General features: G+C 37.6%; 1 protein-coding gene across 1 annotated transcript in view; it reads right to left on the bottom strand.

The window, feature by feature from the left end:
* RRN3 (RRN3 homolog, RNA polymerase I transcription factor) overlaps positions 1 to 16,958 on the bottom strand; it is a 45,466-nt gene extending 28,508 nt beyond the window's left edge. Inside the window, exons 1-7 of the mRNA XM_074196466.1 lie at positions 16,829 to 16,958; positions 14,271 to 14,376; positions 13,104 to 13,160; positions 9,064 to 9,153; positions 5,487 to 5,616; positions 2,238 to 2,297; positions 1,348 to 1,411 (exon numbers count right to left, since the gene is read on the bottom strand). Coding sequence (XP_074052567.1) covers positions 1,348 to 1,411; positions 2,238 to 2,297; positions 5,487 to 5,616; positions 9,064 to 9,153; positions 13,104 to 13,160; positions 14,271 to 14,376; positions 16,829 to 16,941 — 620 coding nt within the window. The 5' untranslated portion in view covers positions 16,942 to 16,958. The remainder of the gene's footprint in view (positions 1 to 1,347; positions 1,412 to 2,237; positions 2,298 to 5,486; positions 5,617 to 9,063; positions 9,154 to 13,103; positions 13,161 to 14,270; positions 14,377 to 16,828) is intronic.
* Positions 16,959 to 19,016: the final 2,058 nt, after the last annotated feature.

Genomic DNA, 19,016 nt, shown 5'->3' with positions numbered 1-19,016 from the left:
TGATTTATCTCTGTGGAGAGGTTCATAATGAAAACATTCACCTCCCAGTTCTGCTTGTGATTCTCTTGACCTTGGCCATTATGCCTTAGCCATCCCTCATGCTGCAACATCTTTGAGTGCCTCGGGCCTCTTCGGTCTATTTTCTACTAGTCAATTCCTAGTAGGGCCTTCATTTGAGGGAGGGGGCCCAAGCCCACCAAACTTAATTTCTGCTCCCATATCTGAGGCTCTGCTTCCCAATTTCTGGACTTTCTCTTCCCTTCCACACAATACAACTTTTTCTTCTCTCAGGTGTTTTCTTTCTCAGTTAAAAAATGTAAGTTCTTTGAGGGCAGGTCCCTAGTAATTAGTATAGTTGACGTATAATAAGTATTTTAAAAAAAGCTTGTTGCCTTGCTCTTTTTTTTTTTTTTAAAGGATTTTGCAAGGTAAACGGAGTTAAGTGCTTGCCCAAAGCCACACAGCTAGGTAATTATTAAGTGTCTGAGACCTGTGCTCTATTCACTGCGCCACCTAGCAGCCACTGCCTTGCTTTTTAAAAAGAGAAAACATGATAACTCAGTTGATAAAATGAAAAGATAAATCATCCCTTAAGAAGAGTATTCATTTCCTCAATGAGTTTAATACTTCAAGTCAAAATCAAATTAATAAGCAATATAGTAGAATTATCAGGCATGGAATATTAGAGAAACTTATGCAAATATTTTTGAGTTCATTATTTATAGAATTACCAAAGAATGTGCACATTGACTTTGATACCTAAGCTAATGCATTTGCTTTTTCACAGGGATATTAATTTTTCTTTCTTTCTCATTTTTGGTTTTTGCAAGGCAATTAGGTTAAGTGACTTGCCTAAGGTCACACAGCTAAGTAATTATTAAGTGTCTGAGGCTGGATTGGAAATCAGGTCCTCCTGACTTCATGGCTGGTGCTCTATCCACTGCTCCACCTAGCTGCTCCAGGGATATTAATTTTGCTAAAAATAAAAGAAATGGGAAGATTATGAAATCTGAGATGGAAATTCATATAATTTCTAAAAAATGGTAAAAGATTTCTTTCCTTAAACTAGCAAATAGCATCCTTTAATATATATTCTCTCAATTTTCATTACTAAAAATAGTTTAGCCTGAGGAACATGAACACCATACTTCTTATAGTAAATGAAACAAAAAATTAAAGCAAAATCATAGCATATACTGAATGACTATATAAAACTACTTGCGATGAAGTCTACAAAGTTTAATACCATACTTTGATTCAATCACTATATTTAACAATTGTTTACTGAAGTTTTGAAAAATAATAAAATACCACAATTTTTAAAATAAGCAAAGAAAATATACTCACGAGGGAACATATCTTGCTATTAACTGTAAGGCTCTATGACATGTATCAAAATTTGCAGTAAGATCTATAAAAAGTGAGAACAAAATAGCACTTAACAAATATTTACTTATTTAACACCTAATCTGTGTGTAACATGGTAGTAGATACTAGAAGACACAAAGGGGAAAGTAACACAATCCCTGCAACTCCAAGGAATTCACAATTCTAGCAAGGGGATGATGGGCCTAAAAATATTCAAAAGAACAATCACTGCCAAATAGTAAGAAAAAGTTATTAGAAAGGAAGGGGTGGACTTTTTAATCACTTTATCAATCATCATTTATTAAGCTGAGGAATACAAAAAGGGGCAAAAAACAGTTGCTTCCCTCAAGAAATTTACAATCTAATGTATATGAACAGAAATGCAAGAATACTAGGAGAACACGGGAGAGTATAAACATTAGAAGACCTGGCCAGAACTAAATAAAGAAGTAACACAATATTAGAACTGGGTCCTCAAAGGCCCAGTCCAACTCCCTGACAGTTTCACAGATGAGAAAATTCAGGCCCAGGAAAGTCGAGAATCTTTTTTTTTTATTATCTGTTGGATAATGAGCCAGAAATGATGGGGTAAAGCAAGAAACTAAAATCATGTTTGAATCTAGTCAAATATGGATTCTAAACTGTTTCAAAAGGGAAATCATGTGCACATGAACACAACTAGTTTTCCATTTACAATACTGCTAATATATTCCAGTTACCTCATTAAATTAAATAAAACATATGATCCTCTCACATGGATCATAAAAGTCTGCTGATTTACTTCCAGGAAGAAATCAAATCACACATTACTACTCAGTTTAAAAGGTTTGGTTTTTTAAAAAAAACTTTATTTGTACTTTAAGACTTACTATCATCTTCATCATCTGAATCTGATATAGTTATATCGCCTTCCTTAATGATAACTCGAGCTGTTAGGAAAAAAATTTTAAAATAGTCTGTTATTTTTTCTATGGCTTTGACATACCTACCTAGACGTGGTCATATATTGCAAAATAAAATGAGAAAAATGTTTTATAAAAGTTGCTTTTAAATTAGAAATAAAAATATCTCTCCCATTTAATTAAATTAATATATCAGTATTTTCTCAGAAAGACAAAAAAATTCCCCAGAGTAAACTACTTTGTAATATACTATAAAGTATATTAACAATTAACAACAAAAGTTAATATACCAATAGTTCCCAACTCTTAAGTCACCTCCATTTACAAATTACTGCTTATAAGTATTTATCTGTTGCTCAATCCTTTCCATGTCACTACCGACACAACTATTAGAGAGAAAAGAAGTAAAGTTTTAAGGGAATCTTTAGATTTATAAAAAGTTGGGAGAATTAGTAATTATAACTTTTAATGGGATGAACTGTCCCTTAAAACGTAAGCAAATAGAAGGATTTCTCTCTCATCACATTCAACTTAGATCAATGTATACCATGGAAACATTGTAAAGACTAACAGGCTGCCTGAGGGGGGGAAGGAAGATTGGGGGGAAAAATTGTAAAACTCAAAATAAATAAAATCTTAAAAAAAAAAAAGACGTTGGGGAGAAGATATGAGTTAGTTATATGTATGGAATGTCAAATTCCAGATTAGTTCCAAATGCTCCCCTAATGGCCATCCTTTCAACACCAAATATAGTTTACAAGTTCTTTGGAGAGTAAGAATTTTACCATTTTGCATCTTTTAGTAAATAAGCACAATGTTTTACCCATATCAGATACTTAATAACTCTAGGCTGAATTGAACAAAAGTTTTACTGTTTTACTTTTTGTGAATCCATCTAAGAATTATGAATTGCACAGTCTTATACATAGCCACCAAGAGGAAACATCAAATATCAAAAATATTTCTCCCATCCCAACTGAAAATGTTAGTTAGAGGTTGGACTGATTGACAATCCACATTTAATTTGAATCATTTTAATAACTGCTCTCCTAACATCTAGTCAATCTCAATCTCATCTAAAATGAGGGAATAGAAATTTTGATTGGGCATGAATTGCAGAGCATCAAAGTTTGAAAGGTAGTTTCCTACCCACCCTCCCAAAGTAGGAATGATTAGAAAAACATGAAGAGACAGTGAAGGTTTAAGGGACAACAACACATGGAGCAAGAACAGAAAAAAAAGAGGGAAAAAACCAAACTTTACTTATTTTAAAACTATATCTAGGGCTCTTACTATAACATAGGCTCAGTAAATGGGGGAAGGAAATACTTATTTCTCCTACAACTCCTGATTCTCAGGACTTAGTACTCCACTCTAGTCCTTTTCTTTAACTACATTATGACTTTTGTGACTCATTATGGAAGTCTAGCTACAATATATAACATTGTTTCCATGGAAAATGTAGGCTGTTTCAAATAAGTGACTTAGAAACAAACTTTTGGAATACAACTTTTTCACAAATTAGATATTACCTTTATTGCATTCAGTTGGTTCTTTGAATCTCAACGTAATTAGCAAGTCATTATCTAATTTGAACATTCTCCTTGGATTCAAATAAATATTTCTTTTCCATATTCATTCACCAATTTATTAGAATTATTTCAGTCACATTTCAGTATCTACTTCCCTTCTATTGAAATTCATTTTGGGAAATTTTAACAGAAAGCAAATTATATTTTCTAATATGAAAAAATTATGTCATTAGAGATTGTATTCTAAATCAAGAAGTACAACCAATAACACAAAAATAAAAAGATCTGAGAAACTGATTATACAAAGGGCTCAAAATACTATATGTAAGTTTAAGAAATACAATTTTATGGTATCATTAATTTGACTAACTTTATTACTATCAAAACAGAGAACTTTTTTAGTAATGATTTGAAAGATTCAAGGCTCTTTTTTGCTTTTTGTTTTTGCAAGTCAAAGGGGTTAACTCACTTGCCCAAGATCACAATTAGGTAATTATTAACTGTCTGAGGCAGGTCCTAAGATCCTCCTGACTATATCTACTGTGCCCCAATCAAGGGTCTTAAGAGAGATATCCAAGAAACTTTAACCAGACACCTTTATTTCCTTGAGAAATTTCCTTTTAGCAAATAATTAGCCATTCCAATGACCTCTGAGAAATCTCAAAGTCTGTAGTAAACATTCAATATTTGCTTACTGTTGATGTTAAAATATCTCTAGTCAAAAAGCAACTTTAAAAGGAAAAGTTGAGGGGCAGCTAGGTGGCGCAGTGAATAGAGTGCCGGCCTTGGAGTCAGGAGTACCTGGGTTCAAATCAGACATCAGACAATAATTACCTAGCCATGTGGCCTTGGGCAAGCCACTTAAACCCATTGCCTTGAAAAAAGAAAAAGGAAAAGGTGATATTCTAGAAAGCATTTTGCAAATACAGTTCCTTTTTTTTTGCAAATACAATTCTAAACTGATTCAAATGCCCACATCCTTAGAAATAGAGATGCCACTGTCAGGTATATATATTAAAAGGTCCCACCTTTACCAAAATATTCCTAGCAGCATTTTTTGTAATTACAAAGAATTTGAAATAAATCAAAAGTCATTGACGGGAGAACAAACAAATTATGGTACACGAATATAAGAAATTTAGGCAGTTCAAAAAATTTCACTGTAATGGAAGTGGTATAAAACAAAGGCTTGTTTTTAGGGAGAGAGTGGGGGGGAGATTTGGTAGAAGAAGTGAATATTTTCTAGTGATTGCAATTCTCAATGTGGAAATTTCCTCCATTAATAAAGTTATTGTAACTGATAAGTCTTAGAAAGTTGGCTGAGGCACTGAAAATCAATCAACAAGCATGTGTTAACAAGCTCACATTCCAATGAGAAGACAAATATGAAAATAATTAGGAACATACAGCAGATGAGAAGGTGAATTTCCATGGTCTCATAACTAAACATGTCTGAGAAATGATTTAATGGTAGATATTTCCAGACCTTAAGGTCAGCAATCCACTATGCCACACACAGTACCTTACTTGAGGCTAATACCCTAAACCAGGACTGCAGCCAAAACATGCACTGAAATTAATATTTAAAAAGTGAGTGGTCTTAAAGTTTATCTAAGACAGTTTATTTTTAAGAAATAACAAGGCATAAAAGGAAAACTGAAATACGGAAAGAGTATACACTTACAAGGTATAAAATGAGAAACAATCATGCCGAGACATGGTCTAAGATAAACAGTCTGCGCTGAAACGAGATTGCCAAGAAAAGCCAAATATTCCTCCAACACTTCTTGGCTCCTTTTCAGCCATGGCAATTTCTAGTTTGAAGAAGGGGGAAAATGGCATTTAGTTCATCCAAAGTTCATATCTTTTATTTCCTACTTGATATTTTAGCCTTTTTCCACAATTACAGAAAAAAACAATTTTTAACAGTTTAAAAGGTTTTTTGTTTAATTTTATTTAAGGCAATGGGGCTATGTAACTTACCCAAGGTCATGCAGCTAGGCAATTATTAAGTGTCTGAGGCTAGGATTTGAATCCAGGTCCTGACTCCAGGGTCAGTGCTCTATCCACTGTGCTACCTAGCTGCTCCCTAAAACCTTTATTTAATTATTTAATTATTCTTATTTTCTACGAATGATTTTTTAATACATTACTAAAATATTCTCATGTAAGAGTAAACATAATACCCCCTCCCCCCAAAAAAATATAGACCCTCAAGAGCAATAAAATAAAAGAGAAAAAAATCAAAATTAAAATAAAAAATAATAATAATAGCAGGTGTGGCCAAGTGGCACAGTGGACGAAGCATCAGCCCTGGAGTCAGAAGCACCTGAGCCCAAATCCAGCCCCAGACACCCAACAATCACCCAGCTGTGTGACCCTGGGCAAGCCACCCCAACCCCACTGCCCTGCAAAACCCAAAACAAACAAACAAATGAATGAACGAATAAAAGACCCAAACTATAATACTAAAAATAGTAGGGGCAGCCAGGTGGCGGACAGAGAACCGGCCCTGGAGCCAGGAGCACCCGGGACCAAATCTGACCTCAGACACCCAACAATCACCCAGCTGTGCAGCCCCAGGCAAGCCACACAGCCCCATTTGCCGCGCAACCCACCCCCCAAAAATAATAATATTAAAAAATGTGCTTCAGTCTGTGTTCCAACACCTCCAGCTCTGTCACTGGTAGATCCCTGGCCCTGGGACCAAGAGGCCCCAAAGCCACATATCACCCCTTAGGCCCAGCATCCACCCAGCCCTATGGTCCCGGATAGGCCATCCAATCCCAGCCCCTGGCAAGAAGTAAAAAAGAAAATGTGTTATATCTGACCACTCTTCCCCCATGGTCCATCCTCTCCTCCATCACTCACATCCTCCCTTCCCCCGTCCCCCTTCTTTCCTTCTTACTACAAATGTCTATACCCCATTGAGTATATATATGCTGTTTCCTCTCCTAGCCACCTCTGATATGGGCAAAGATTCCCTCATTCCCCCTTGCCTTCCCCCCTTCCATATCATTGCAATAACTCACTGTAATAAAAAAATCTTATTATATGAAATATGTCACCCTATTCCACCTCTCCTTTTTCTCTCTATTACATTTCCCTTTTATCTAGTGACTCCATTTTTACACCACATTATAGCTTCAAATTCAGCGCTCTCCTATGCTTCATCTATAAAAGCTCCTTCTACCTGCTCTATTAAATGAGAAGTTTCCTATGAGTATTATCAGTATCATTTTTCTATGCAGGAATACATGTAGTTCATCATCATTAAGTCCCTCATATTTTCCCCTTCTTCACTCTCTATGCTACACCTGAGTCCTGCCTGTATTTGAAGATCAAACCTTCTGTTCAGCTCTGGCCATTCCAACAGGAATATCTGAAATTTCCCTGGTTCATTGAAATCCCATCTTTTTCCCCTGGAAGAGGACATTCAGTTTTTCTGGGTAGTTGAATCTTGGTTACATTCCAAGCTCTTTTGCCTAATGGAATATTATATTCCAAGCCCTATGAGCTTTTAATGTAGTTGCTGCTAAGTCCGGTGTGATCTTGACTGTAGCTCCACAATATTTGAATTGTGTCCTTCTGGCTGCTTTCAATGTTTTCTCTTTGACTTGGGAGTTCTGGAACTTGGCTATAATATTCCTGGAGGTTGTTTTATTTGGATCTCTTTCTAGAGGAGATTGGTGGATTCTCTCCATTTCTATTTTGCCCTCTGCTTCTAGGATACCAGGGCAATTTTCCTGTAGTAATTCTTTGAAAATGATGTCAAGGCTCTTTTCCTGATCATGACTTTCAGGTATTCCATTAATTTTTAGATTATCTTTCCTAAATCCGTTTTCCATATCAGTTTTTTTTCAATGGGATGCTTCACATTTTCTTCTAATTTTTCATTCTTTTGGTTTTGAAGTATTGTGTCCTGCTTTCTCATAAAATCAGCAGCCTCTCTCAGTTCCATTCTACATCTGAAGGATTTGTTTTCCTCAGAGAGCTTTCTTATCTCTTTTTCCATCTGGCCAATTCTGCTTTTTAAAGCATTCTTCTCCTCAATAACTTTTTGAACTGTTTTATCCATTTGACCTATGTTGGTTTTTAATGTGTTATTTTCTTCAGCATTTTTCTGGATTTCCTTGACTAAGCTGCTGACTTCATTTTCATGTTTTTCCTGCATCTCTCTCATTTCTTTTCCCAATTTTTCTTCTATCTCCCTTACTTAATTTTCAAAGTCTTTTTTGAGCTGTCATAGCTTGAGCCCAATTTCTGTTCTTCTTGGAGTCTTTAGATGCAGGAACTTGTACTTTCTCATCTTCAGATTGAGTGTTTTGATCCTTCTTGGGATCATAGGCAAAGTATTTCTCAATGGTGTTCCTCTTCTTTATCTGCTTACTCATTTCTCCAGCCTGTGCCTGGTTTTGGGATGCTTCCTGAGCTTTTGAGTATTATTGGGACATCCCCCCACAAGGATCTCCATGTGTGAGGCTCTGTCTTCCCTCCTGGTCTGTGAATGACTACAAGGGCACCCTTCTGCCACAGGGCTGAGGTGGGGGGAGGGGTCCTGCTGTTCAATGGGGAACCTAGACTGCGATCAGGATCTGAATGTGTTCAGAGCCCCAGAGTCCTGTTCCAGGGACAGAGGACAGAGCTTGGCAGTCTCTCTCCACTCCCCTCCCTAGGCTCAGCACTCACACTCTAGGGGCTCCTGCTTCTGGTTCCTGGATCTGAGCTGCGAACTAGCTAAGTGCCCTGAGGACTGGGCTTTATGTGCTTGCTCTGGCAGAGGTCCCCCCCACCACTGATCCCCCAAGTTTTGTCCAGTGCTCCCCAAGTGTAGGTCAGGAAACTGACCCCGCTGCCATGAGCCACGGCTCCCAGAGCCCTGGGGCTGCCTCCAGGAAGATGAAGTTCCTTCTCTGTGGTGGGCCGCCCCTCTAACCCAGTGAAATGGAGCCTTGGGCTGGAGAACTGCCTCAGTAGATCTCTCTGTGGATGCTGTCTCTTGAAAATTTAGTTAGTTTATAAATTTTTAGAGAGAGCACCTAAGAGACAATCCTCTTCTGTCGCCATCTGGGCTCCGCCCCCTAAAATTTTTTGAGTTCCAAATTCGCTCCCTATCTCTCTTCCCTTCCCCAAGAAATGAGAAGGAAATCAATTTTATATATGTTATACATATGCAATCATGTAAAACATATTTCCATGTTAGCCCTACTGGTTCACTTCTCTTTTAAAGATCAAAGAAGATATGTCTAGATAGTACTTACCAATAAAATGCTGATAATCTGTTCAAAGTCTTTTGTCAAATATGTGACTGAATTTCTAAACTCTAATAGCCAGTTAATGATCTGAGCATCCTGAAATCCAACAAATAAAAAAAAAAGTCTAATTAAGCTTAAATTCAAAACAACATAGTAATGAATAGTAAGGTAGAGATGAAGCTACATGTTGGAATAACAATATTCATGTATTAGAAACAAGTTCTCAAATTTAGCCACTGCAAAGGGCAGTGATACTAAAAATTTTCAATTTAATTCTTAAAAAAGGTAAAGAAGATTCTGAGGAAAGCTACTTTTCATCTATCTATCTATATCTATGTGTGTGTATATATATATATATATATATATATATAATTTTTAAAACAAATTCCTTAGTCACTGACTTCTTAATAAATCAGAAAATTCAACAGCAAAGAAAGTTCCAACTCAGCAATTATACAAATCTTTATTTAAATAATGGGCAACACAAAGGGCAACAAAAACGTGCATACCCTTTGACCCAGCAATACCACTACTGGGTCTATACCCTGAAGAGATGAAGAAAATGGTAAAAACATTACTTGTACAAAAATATTTATAGCAGCCCTGTTTGTGGTGGCAAAGAATTGGAAATCAAGTAAATGTCCTTCAACTGGGGAATGGCTTAGCAAACTGTGGTATATGTATGTCATGGAACACTATTGTTCTATTAGAAACCAGGAGGGATGGGATTTCAGGGAAGACTGGAGGGATTTGCATGAACTGATGCTGAGTGAGATGAGCAGAACCAGAAAAACACTGTACACCCTAACAGCAACATGGGAGTGATGTTCAACCTTGAAGGACTTGCTCATCCCATCAGTGCAACAATCGGGAACAATTTTGGGCTGTCTGCAAAGGAGAGTGCCATCTGTATCCAGATAAGGAGCTGTGGAGTTTGAACAAATTGCAAGGACTATGCCCTTTAATTTAGAAAAAAACAGATATCTTATTGTCTGATCTTGTTACTTCTTAGACTTCTCGTCTCTTCTTTAAGGATATGATTTCTCTCTCATCACACCCAATTTGGATCAAGGTACAATATGGAAACAAAGTAAATACTGGCAGAGTGCTTTCTGTGGGGGGGGGGAGAGAAGTAAGATGGGGGGAAATTGTAAAACTCAAATAATATCTTTAATAAAAATTAATTTGAAAAAAATTTTTATATAAGAAGTAACCTGCCTTGAAAACATATTAATATTACAAACTAGTTTCACAAGTACTTTCTTGTGGTGTACTTTTAGGAATAAGAGTCACATTACAAGAAACCCAATAAGAGGGACAATTTTCCCCCAAAACAACATATTTCAAGGTGTATTCTAAAGCATTACAGCTATAAACATAGTCTAATTTTCATACTTTCTAAATCTACATATAGTGTATGACTAATGATTAAGTGATATTCAAAATCTAGAAATTTTATTATGTCCCAAGTCTCCCACACATAGTTGGTACTCAATAAATAGGTGTAAATTCATTTTCTAAAATATTCAATACCACTAGCTCATTCTTGAAGTAGTCTAGTTAAATTTTGGCTTTATGATTTATGATTGTAGATTTAGATCTGGAAGGAACCCTAATGACTATACAATGCTTAGGAAACAGGCCCAGGGAGGGTTAAGTGACTTGTCTAAGACCACAAAAGAAGTAGCAAATTAGTATTACATCTCAGGGCCTCTGACTTGAAATCCAGCTCTCTCCCTATGGCATTTTTCCTTCTCCATTTCACAGTTCCCGTTTTTAATGTTAACATTATTAGGAAAGGGATGGGAGGAGGTAAACAAGTGAAGGTGAGTTAAATTATTGGATGGTGTCAAAATACAAAGAGGATAATAACCCATCATTATTTGAGCATGCCTTCTAGATTCAAAGCAACCTTTCTAACCACACATTGGAGACATGGCTAGTTGGAATTATGGAAGCTGCCTGGGAAACAAATATTCTTTGTGAACCTAATTGTCCTATAGGTGAACTGAATCCATAAATTTGTCTTCATTATTAGTTTACTTACTTGAAGCTAATGCTCTATTTAAAAACTATACTAAGGAGCTTAAATTTCTCCAAAACAAACCTAACTTTATAATATCAAAAGCATATTTTAGCAGGTTTAAAAAGGGAAACAATTTTTCTAATTATCAAAAATATTAAATTTTTAACAAAAACTAAATATCTGGGGCGGCTAAGTGGCACCAGCCCTGGAGTCAGAAGTACCTGAGTTCAATTCAGTCTCAGACACTTAATGATTACCTAGCTGTGTGGCCTTGGGCAAGCCACTTAACCCCATTTGCTTTGCAAAAACCTAAAAACCAAAAAAAAAAAAAAAAAAAAAAAAAAAAACCAACCCAAAAAACCCCAAAACCCCCAAAAAACCTAAGCATCTACTACATATAAGGTACTAGGGCACTGCTCTCAAAAATGTTTATTTTTTCCAAAAACTTTTCCAGGATAGTTTGTTTTTTAAATTTCCATTTCTTTTATTAGTGATTTAAGAGTATATTTTTTCATATGGCTAATGATAACTTGCATTTCTTCTTCAGAAAAGTGCCTATTCAAGCACTTTGACCATTTATCAATTAAGGAATAGCTCCTGCTCTTATAAATTTTACTCAAATCTCTAAAAATCCTAGCAAAGAGACATCTGAAAAACAAGTTGCAAAGTTTTTCCCCCATTTACCTGCTTCTCTTCAATTTTAGCTGAATTGGTTTTGTTTGTGCAAAATCCTATTATTTGTTCAACTACTCAAAATCATTCTTTTTTTTTAGGATTTTTTTTTTGCAAGGCAAATGGGGTTAAGTGGCTTGCCCAAGGCCACACAGCTAGGTAATTATTAAGTGTCTGAGGCCGGATTTGAACTCAGGTACTCCTGACTCCAGGGCCAGTGCTCTATCCACTGCACCACCTAGCCGCCCCTCAAAATCATTCTTTAAAGAAATTTAATTAGAGATATTTAGTGTTCATGATTGGAGTTATGCCTATATAATAAATGATTTTAAATAATTTTACAGATTTAATGATGCCATATACAGGAGTATTACTTTATAGAGTAAGACAAGAACATAACAAAACTCAGTTTGAGCATAAAAGATCAAAAAATCTCAAAGATATAACAAATGAGAAATTAAAAGAAAACTGAACTTCTTCAGCAATCATCTTCAAAACAATCTGGTACCACCTGAAAAGCAGATCAGTGGAATAGCCCAAATGAATGAAAAATCAGTATTAATTAGTAGGAAAAAAAAATCAGTATTAAACTCAATGATCTAAAGTTCAATTTACCTGAGAACATAAATTACTTAAGAACTCCTAATTTAATAAGAACTCCCAGAAAAATGGAAGTTTGTCAGAAATGAGATCAAGATGAAATCTTGCACTATATACCACAATAAGCTCAACATACATACCTGACCTAAATATTAAATGTCATATGATAAAAAAAAAACAAATTTGAAGATTTTCATAACAGGAGTCAAAAATTCCATCAAGAGGAAGTCATAGAAGATTTCATGAAGGAAAAGGTACCTGAATTGGTCCTGAAGGATTGGAGGGAGATCCAAATATGGAGATAGGACATGAATGCATTTCAAGTCTAGATACCACCAGAAGAAAAAGGAATACAAGCAGGAAAAAGTAAAACAAGTTTGGGAAATCTTAACTATGATTGGTTTAGCTGGAGTACAAGAAATATTTGGCTAATATACTGAATGCAAGAAGAACGGAAAAGGAGATAAAATGTTTTGCATTTTAAAGCAAAATTATGAAGCATTATGTCAATGTTATTATTGTGAGGACAAAATAGATTTGAGCTCTTAAAGAACTTAAATGAGGTTAGACTATTCAAAACACAATGAAGAAAAAAGAACCACTGAAAATTTATTATGTATTATGAAGATTACTCTCACAGCAGACTGTAGATCCAATTTGAATTGAGAGAGACCAAAGCAAAGGTTTACTGGTCAATAAATTATTATATTATTCCAGATTTAAACAGATCTCTCATAAAATGTCTTACCTTTATATCTGGATCTAATAATTGGTGCTTAAGCAACTCAAAATCATTTGTATCCCCCTTAAATAGAAAAAAAAAGGAAGGGAGGGATTATACTTCTTGTTTTCTACCAAAATATCTGACATAATACAATAACATTTATATCATTCTCACAATTGATTGGTTTATAAAATCACTATTATGGTTAATTCAATGTCCTATGATGAATGAAAGGGAGAACTGTCCTCTGCCAGCATTTGGAAGACAGAGTATTTTAAAGTTACACCTGATCCTTCAAATACCAAGATGATATCTTTGGCTTTTAAATTTTATTTGAATGTCTTATATTCTTTGTTTCCAAAATTTGCAATAAAATTGCATGTGAAGCTCTAATTCAGAAGTAGGTAGAAAATTATTGAGCTTTTCAAACCCTTGCCTAGAACTATTGCGTCTCCTTTCTGTTAAGAATCATACTACTTTTGGTGGGTAGCTAGGTGGTGCAGTGGATAGAGCACTGGCCCTGGAGCCAGGAGTACCTGAGTTGAAATCTGGCCTCAGTCACTTAATAATTACCTAGCTGTGGCCTTGGGCAAGCCACTTAACTCCACTGCCTTGCAAAAAACCAAAACAAACCAAAAACAAACAAACAAAAAAAAAACTAACAATCATACTACTTTAAAAAAAAAATTTTTTTAAACTCACATAAAACAAGGTGTTTTATGGAATTTGTTTACATCTAAAAACCTGCAAGGCATTCTGCTAAAGCACAGGTTCTTGCCTTTTTTGTTCGTCAGGGGCACCTTTGGCAAAGACTATGGACTTCTCAAAATGTTTTTAAATGACTAAAACCCCCTGAAATCTATCCATGGACAGCAGATTTAATACCCTTTTGCTAAAGTAAAGATTTTGTTTGCATTCCACATGCAAAGGACTTAATTCAGGAAAAGAATTAGCCCGTTCTCCAATTTACAGTTAAATTGCCAGGTATTATCTTCCCATAAAAATTTTTTTCTAATAAAAAAATCGATATCAATCTATTTTGACTACTATATGTACAGATACTTTAACATAATATTAACTAGACAGAATGTCAACTAAAATTGCAGCCAACACAAAAATTGCCTGTTTGTAGCTTAAGTAATCTGACAGCAGCTCAAATTAAAATGCTACAAAAGTACAACTTTTTTTTACCTTTTTGTATTTTAGCAAGATGTCTGTCACAGTCCCACCAAACCGAACAGCTTTTCTTGGTGGAGAACTGAGAAAGTCCTTCTCCAATGCAAGCATGTCTGAAATTCTAAAAAGTAAAAAATCTAAGACATTAAAACACTGAAATAGAGAACAATGCAAATCATTCAAAAGTCAAAGCATTCTCATTAATTTCTCTTCCTCATTAACTAAACCTAACTTATTTTTTAACAAGCAACTTAAACAAAAATCATTCAAAATTTTGAAAAATTTAAATTCTTTTAATAAGGAATACATTCTTTTAAAGAAAAAGAAAATCTGTTACTTTCTGTGCAAACATGTAGGCAGTCATTCAAATTTAACATTTTCTCAACATTAATACTGAAGTCATTAAGGATATTAGAAGACATAGTCCTAGGTCCCAAGAAGATTATATAATTTAGTAAGGAATTTCGACACAGCAAAATTATAATAAACACTGTGAAGTCATTCAAAGAAAACTCGTATGGTTGAATGGATAAGAGAGTCCTGAAGCCAGAACCCCTAGTTTAGGTCCCACCCCTAAAACATACTGACTGTGACCAAGCAAGTCAGTTAATATCTCAGGACTCTTTAAGTTGTAAAGAAAGGGCATACTGCATGACCAACAGGGACTATCCTCACCTGAGGTTCCTTATACTAATGAAATTCCTTTCCCAATTCTTTCTAAACCATGTCAATTTACTTACAAGACCACTATCCCTAGTTCATTACCTCTTGCCTGCACTATTGTAATATTCATTTAATTGGTCTCCCTGTCTCATCTCAATTCTCCTTTAATAATATTGACCTCCATATAAAGATGCCATATTATTCCCCTGCTCAAAAAAGATCTTCATTATCTTATTATTTTACCTCTAGTCAAATACAAATTTTATCTGTTTAGTATTTAATACCCTTCACAATTACCTAGCTGTGTGGCCTTGGGCAAGCCACTTAACCCCATTTACCTTGCAAAAACTTAATAAAAAAAAAAACCCTTCACAATCTATAACTTATATAACTTATAACATTATTCCCCTCCCTACACTTTACAATCCAATCTAACAGGACTTTTTTCTGGTGATTTTAAGGCTGTTCCTAACAAACATTCAGTGCCTTCACACCAGCTGGCCAACGATGTTTGAAATGCAATTTTTCCTGGGAATATTCAGTTTCCTTCAAAACTCAGATCAAGGATCACTTTCTACAAGTTTCTCCCTGATTGTTCCCCAATCCAGCCCTGGGGTTTGCCCTTCCTTCATTTCCTCCCCACCTCCCCTCAAGTGAGGTATGGGTGTATTTTATGAGAGGTGGTATGGCATAATGAATAGAGAAAATGCCATCTTTGGTTGAATTAGATTTGCCTTCTAGTCCTGCCTCTGAAATATACTATGTAACCATTTGCCAGTCACTTAACTTTTAGGGAACTTTCTAGGACTTTAATTTATAGTAAAGATGGAGGGGAAATTTCAATTAATTAACATTTATTATGCCCCTACTAGGTAACAGGTACTGTCCTAAGTACTAGCTTTTTCATCTGAGAAATTCTCTTACATGGATTAAATCACAAATACAGAATACACACATACATACAAACACACACAGAGAAAGGCGTTTTGAATCTCTCTGGGGGGAGATTTTCAAGTTTACTTACACTTAATTACTAGATAAGATTGATTTTACAAATAAACAGTATATAAGTTTCAGTGATAACTCTTCTAACATTAAGTTTTATTAAAGGACAGTGACGCACAAAGTGCGCATTACGCACTTCTTGTACAGTCATGCCCTCTTCCTGATCCCACTCGGGGTTTTCTGGGCAGAGACTGGAGTGATTTGCTACTTCCTTCTCCAGTTCATTTTACAGATTAAGAAACTGAGTCAAACCGGGTTCAGCGACTTGCCGAGGGTTAGCTAAAAAGTGTCTGAGGCCGGATTTGAACTCAGAAGGAGGAACATGGGGTCTTCTCCAGGACTGGCCCCACTGCCCTATATTAAACAATCCGGCCCGGCAAATGTGGCCATGAAAAAATCATCCACGTTCACGAACAGACGTCAAACTGAGACACTGTTTATAAACCAACCGTGGACGAGACGATCCCTTTACAAGGCTTGATGTTTGTAGTGACGCGTGTCCGGATGTGCGCGCGTGCGCGTGTACATACATACATACACGCAGAGACACCCACGCGCGGGGACTTCTAACACAACAAGCGCGGCCTGGCAGGAAATGCCTCTCTCTGTGCCCCCCTGGGCCCACGCGGGGACCGGGCCTGGGAGGGCGTTTCACCGCCGTCTTTGGCCTCGACAAGGGCCACCGGCCTTTCCAGGGTCCGGCCCGGGATGCGCGCAGGGGCGCAGTCGCCGCGGTCCGGGGAAGCCCGGCAGCCGCTAGGGCCGGCCCGGGCAGGAGGGCTTCTCCCGGGGCTCGCTACGCCGCGTCCCGGTCCGAGGCTCGGCCTCGCGCCAACCTCCCGCCGCCTCCACCCGGGCCCGGCGGGTCACCCCGAGGCGGGAGGCACAGCGGCCCGCATCCTTACCCCGTCCTCGAAGTCCCCGGAGCCTTGCCGGCGGAGCCCGGGGCGGGCGCGGCGACGCTGACAGCTGCGGTGGGAGCTCCGGCCAGCCGCGTGTGGAGCAACGGGGCAGCCATGGGGACAGCCGAGCCACTCGACTCTTTGCCCCGGAAGCGGTACTCGGGTTGTCGCCTCCGAACTCGGAACTTGACTCGCTAAACCCCGCCCCTCCCACGTGCTGCCTGTCAGTCCGAGAGGCCACGAGGGAGGGCCTGCGAGCGAGCGCGACCTTCCGAGGCGGGAGCGGCGGCGCCGGCCCTCTCTAGTCGCGCAGGCGCGTGCGCCGCTGGGGGCGGGGCGGAGGGCGCCCAGTCTGAGAGGAGCGGGGAGGAGCGGGGAGGCGCGCGGGGCAGCGGCGCCTCGCTGCAGCGTACAGCAAAGCTGGACCGGACTTAGATCCGCCCCCACACCGAACCCCTAATTGTGATGCTCGAACCTGGTCCCAGAAACGATCTGAGAAACTCTGTCTCCTGCCTTTGCGGGGATGTGGAGCGTGGCCTGCTCCTCCGTTTTGCTATTTTTGTTTTTAATCTTATTACAAAGGACAACAAGGTAGGGAGGAGGGAGGTGGAATACATTTGGAAAAACGATGACAGCCCAAAATAAATCAATAAACTTTGGGGGAAAAAAACCCTAATCCATCAAAATGTCACTACCTGTGTTTTGGTGTGCAAACTAAGCCTGTCCAGAACTGCAACGATTGAGGGAGAATTACATTATTTAGAGAATCAGGCGCCAATTAGGTCCTTACCCCAATTATTTATTTCATAGCAATCTGGACTCTCCTCATGCAAAATTCTTTATGGGAATTGGGGTATGATTCTCTCAAGTAAAAAGGGAAGAGCAAGAATGTAGGGGGAGGTCAGCGGAACAGCAGGCTCCTGTCTCCTCAAAGAATCCTTTTGGGTCTTATCTGAAAGAGAAAGATCAGTAGTGGAAATCAGTGGTTCTCAAATTTTTTTTGTTGTTGTTTTCAGGATCTCTTAAAAATTGAGCCTTATCCTAAAGAGCTTTTATTTAGGTTATATGTATTAATACTATTTTAGAAATAAAGATGTCTTAGTATCATTAAGCAACTAGTCTTTTTTTTAGGGGTTTTTTTTTGCAAGGCAAATGGGGTTAAGTGGCTTGCCCAAGGTCACACAGCTAGGTAATTATTAAATGTCTGAGGCTGGATTTGAACTCGGGTACTCCTGACTCCAGGGCCGGTGCTCTATCCACTGCGCCACCCAGCCGCCCCAAGCAACTAGTCTTGATCTTGCAGAACCCCTGAAAAGATCTAAAGGACCACTAAGGATCCCTGGACCACACTATAGAACCACTGATTCAAATGATATCTCTGGAACCTGTCAATATCTTTCATTTATAAAATCTATACTAGTTGTGTGCTCACAGTAAGCTGGATTCCATATATGTTTACAATTGTATACATTCTAACTATTAAAGATAATGTAGGCTTATTTGGAGATAAGGTAATAGATCAACTGGAAAGCATAGTATTTTTAAAATTTTATTGAGGGATGGCTAGATGGCATAGTGGATAGACCACCGGCCCTGGAGTCAGGAGTACCCGAGTTCAAATCCAGCCTCAGACATTTAATAATTACCTAGCTGTGTGGCTTTGGGCAAGTCACTTTATAACCCCATTCGCCTTGCAAAAAAAAACAAAAAAAGGTCACTGAATCTAAATTACCCAGTCTTAGTTGCATTTCTTAGCTGTGCAGCCCTATGAAAATCGCTAATTTCAAGTTTTTTTCACTTGTCATGCGGGAGTAAAAACCACTTTTCAGGACTGTTAGGATTAAATGAATAGTTTATGTAAAAGTAATTAGCAAATTATAATTCAAGTTAATGTAGACATTTAAAATTCTCCTATCTTGGTTGGTTCTTACCTTTCCTTATTGAAGAAGACCAAAATGACATCACTATATTCGAGACAAATTACAATGTGTTTAACTGTGGCTGATCAGATCAATATGACCTTGGAATGCTCTACCACAGGTTGGGCACAAATAATCCATGTGAACACTTGGAATATTTACTCTGAATTTACATATCTCATTTCATTTCAACTGCTTCAATTCTGCCTTGCTCATAGAGCTCAGCACCCTCTCTGATAAGGGCATGACATGCTGGGCAGTCCTATGCCAGT

The sequence above is a fragment of the Macrotis lagotis genome, chromosome 8, assembly GCF_037893015.1.
Source record: "Macrotis lagotis isolate mMagLag1 chromosome 8, bilby.v1.9.chrom.fasta, whole genome shotgun sequence".
NCBI lineage: Eukaryota > Metazoa > Chordata > Mammalia > Peramelemorphia > Peramelidae > Macrotis > Macrotis lagotis.
The sequence above is the reverse complement of the archived record's forward strand: the minus strand, read 5'-3'. Positions and strand labels throughout refer to the sequence as shown.